The 2,500-nt window shown below is 42.3% G+C and overlaps 2 protein-coding genes across 2 annotated transcripts in view; both read right to left on the reverse strand.

Moving 5' to 3' along the window:
- Positions 1-2,500, reverse strand: part of LOC138045404 (uncharacterized) — a 154,780-nt gene that overhangs the window by 40,657 nt on the left and 111,623 nt on the right. The window lies entirely within an intron of this gene.
- The window catches only part of LOC138044431 (uncharacterized), a 9,390-nt gene that overhangs the window by 2,773 nt on the left and 4,117 nt on the right, over positions 1-2,500 (reverse strand). Inside the window, exons 4-5 of the mRNA XM_068890944.1 lie at positions 1,788-1,950; positions 103-212 (exon numbers count right to left, since the gene is read on the reverse strand). Of these exons, the coding sequence (XP_068747045.1) occupies positions 103-212; positions 1,788-1,950 (273 nt within the window). The remainder of the gene's footprint in view (positions 1-102; positions 213-1,787; positions 1,951-2,500) is intronic.

Genomic DNA, 2,500 nt, shown 5'->3' on the forward strand with positions numbered 1-2,500 from the left:
TTAGTTGATGTGAACCTATTTCATATTAATTCGATTATAATTCGATCATAATCGAGGCCTGATGTGAACACGCCTTTAATGTTGCTTCTCCGTTAAACTTACGCGCAACATCACTTTGCCACCCGAATAGACGCGCAGGTAGTAATTGTCACTCCCCAAACTGTATCTCAAAGCGTTTCCGTCTCTATCATCACAAGCCTCTAGATGAAATACTGAAAGCATAAAATTTTTAAAAAAGTTAACTGACTTGGTTGGATACCATGAAACGTGAGACTTGGACTGGGTCCTTAAGTTTTTACTGCCATTACCGAGAACAAAGAGCTGCCTTTGCTAAGACATAACTATCATAAATATAATTATAACTAATTATAAAGCTAAAAGACCTAATTATTACTTAGACGTCCCAAGTAAAATACACAAAAAATCTTAACCCCGGGAGATTTGAATCGGGTACAACATTGAGTTAGCCGATTTGGTCTACAGGCCACTTCGGAAAATACCATAATACTCTTTTTTGTCCCCCCAAATTTTGCATGAGCATTGTTTTTGTTTTCTCTTGGGACCATTGTAAGTCCCAAGAGAAACTGGAAACAATGCTTATGCAAGAACGCCAAAATCGAGCAAGCAAAAGAAAGGCTCTGTAGCAGGGTGGTCTATTGTTTCCAGCTAGCAGAGGTGTCTTTTCTTTTGCGTTCGTTGGGTTGAAGAGTACGGGAGAAGAGACATCTGCCATGGCTCGAAACTCGCTCTGATCCAACCGCCGTCCACGACCTTCAAACCGCATGCTCCATGATATGTTTGCTGACTGCGACTTGGGCCCACTGTATCCCACGCATTCCTTTATGGTAATTCCGCTGTTGTTAAGTGAGCCCACACAACATGAAGTATGACGTAAGGATTCGGTCGCTAAGTAACCGCAGTGCATGCTCAACACAGTGAATTTCGACCCATGGCAAAGATCTCAGTCTTCTCCCGTACTCGTCAACCCAGCGAACGCAAAAGAAAAGAGATCTCCGCTAGCAGGGGAGGTCTATTGTTTAGTTTCCCACAAAACCTGGTTTAAAAATAGACACTTTTCTGACGCTGATCGGGACAAGTACTAGATTCTTACTCCATCTTGAGTAACGATGGCTACGGCAACGAGAACGTCAAAAACCAAGAATATGATTGGTTAAAAAAGGCAAAAAAATCGTGCTTCACGTGCAGCATGAATTTCCGTGCATTTCTTTGCCGTATTCCACAAAACAACAACGTGAAATCACCAAATTTTAGGTTCTGGCGACAACGTGAGCATATGACAACGAAGCATTCATTTTCTATTTTTACTTTAAAACCGTTCGTACCCCACCAGTTAAAGGATAGTTGCCGTAGCCGTCGTCTTTGCTTAAACTCCCTAGTGGACTCTAGATGGGACTCGAGACTATGACCCTGCTATTGCACAGAGCAAGTGCAGCACAATTACAATTCATAATAATAATAATGAACTTTTTTTTTAGTATCAAGTGTATTTAGCGCTGGACACTGCCTAGAAATCAAATGAACTCATTGGTTGATTTTTGAGGGGACGGGATTACCAGGGTACCCGAGCAAAAAACCTATCGGAACAGAGCACCGACGAACTCCACCCACGTGTGACGCCAATTCTGGGAATCGGACCCGGCCGGGTCACATTGGTGGGAGGCGAGTGGTCTCACCACGAGGCCATCTCTGTACTTTTGTTCGAATCCGGGTTCTTTGCAATTCATCGACTGCAATGATCACTTTCACTAAGATTAAGGTTGATGTACCGGATGAGGGGTCCTCAGGATCTACTCCTGTGAAGTCCACTATGAGTTTTTTATCCGACTCCTTGCCGGAAAGCGCCTTCAAAAGATTCCCATCGCTACCCCGTCTCGCTATTCGTCCGGTCCTAACGATCGCTTGGATACTGCAAGACTCACTTCGATCTGCCTGAAAAGAGGGTTGAAATAAATTTACTTGAAAGAAAAAGGTAATACAAGTCCAGCATTGTGAGTTCAGTGGAGCCCCGCCGTGCGAAAACTTTGCTTTTTGTGGCCCGAACAAAGCCTCACTTATTTCGTTATCTCAAAAATCCGGTTAATCCTTGTACCCCGGAAAAGAACGTTAATGTTTTGGAGTGTATCATTATCATATTGGCATTATCATTATCATTATCACTATTATTAAATTAAAAATAAGCGTTAGTAAAATTTAAGATATTTACCGGGACGAGTTGTCATGAGGGGATGCCATACATCGTGAAATTAGAGACAGAGTCTTTGTAAAGAACCGTTAACGATAAGGTTTTGCAAATGACAAATATTGGTCTTACAAGTGGTCTTTTCAGGAGAATTACAATTTGGTTAAAGTGAGCGTTGGATGACTTGTCCTAGCAAGCAATTCCGGCCGTATAAGTATGCTAAAATGTGAGTGTCTGGTCATGCTAGATGCATTGTTAAAGAATACGGACGAATCTCTTTCGCTCTCTTCGTTTCTGTGG

The sequence above is a fragment of the Montipora capricornis genome, chromosome 4 (genome assembly GCF_036669925.1).
Source record: "Montipora capricornis isolate CH-2021 chromosome 4, ASM3666992v2, whole genome shotgun sequence".
Lineage (NCBI taxonomy): Eukaryota > Metazoa > Cnidaria > Anthozoa > Scleractinia > Acroporidae > Montipora > Montipora capricornis.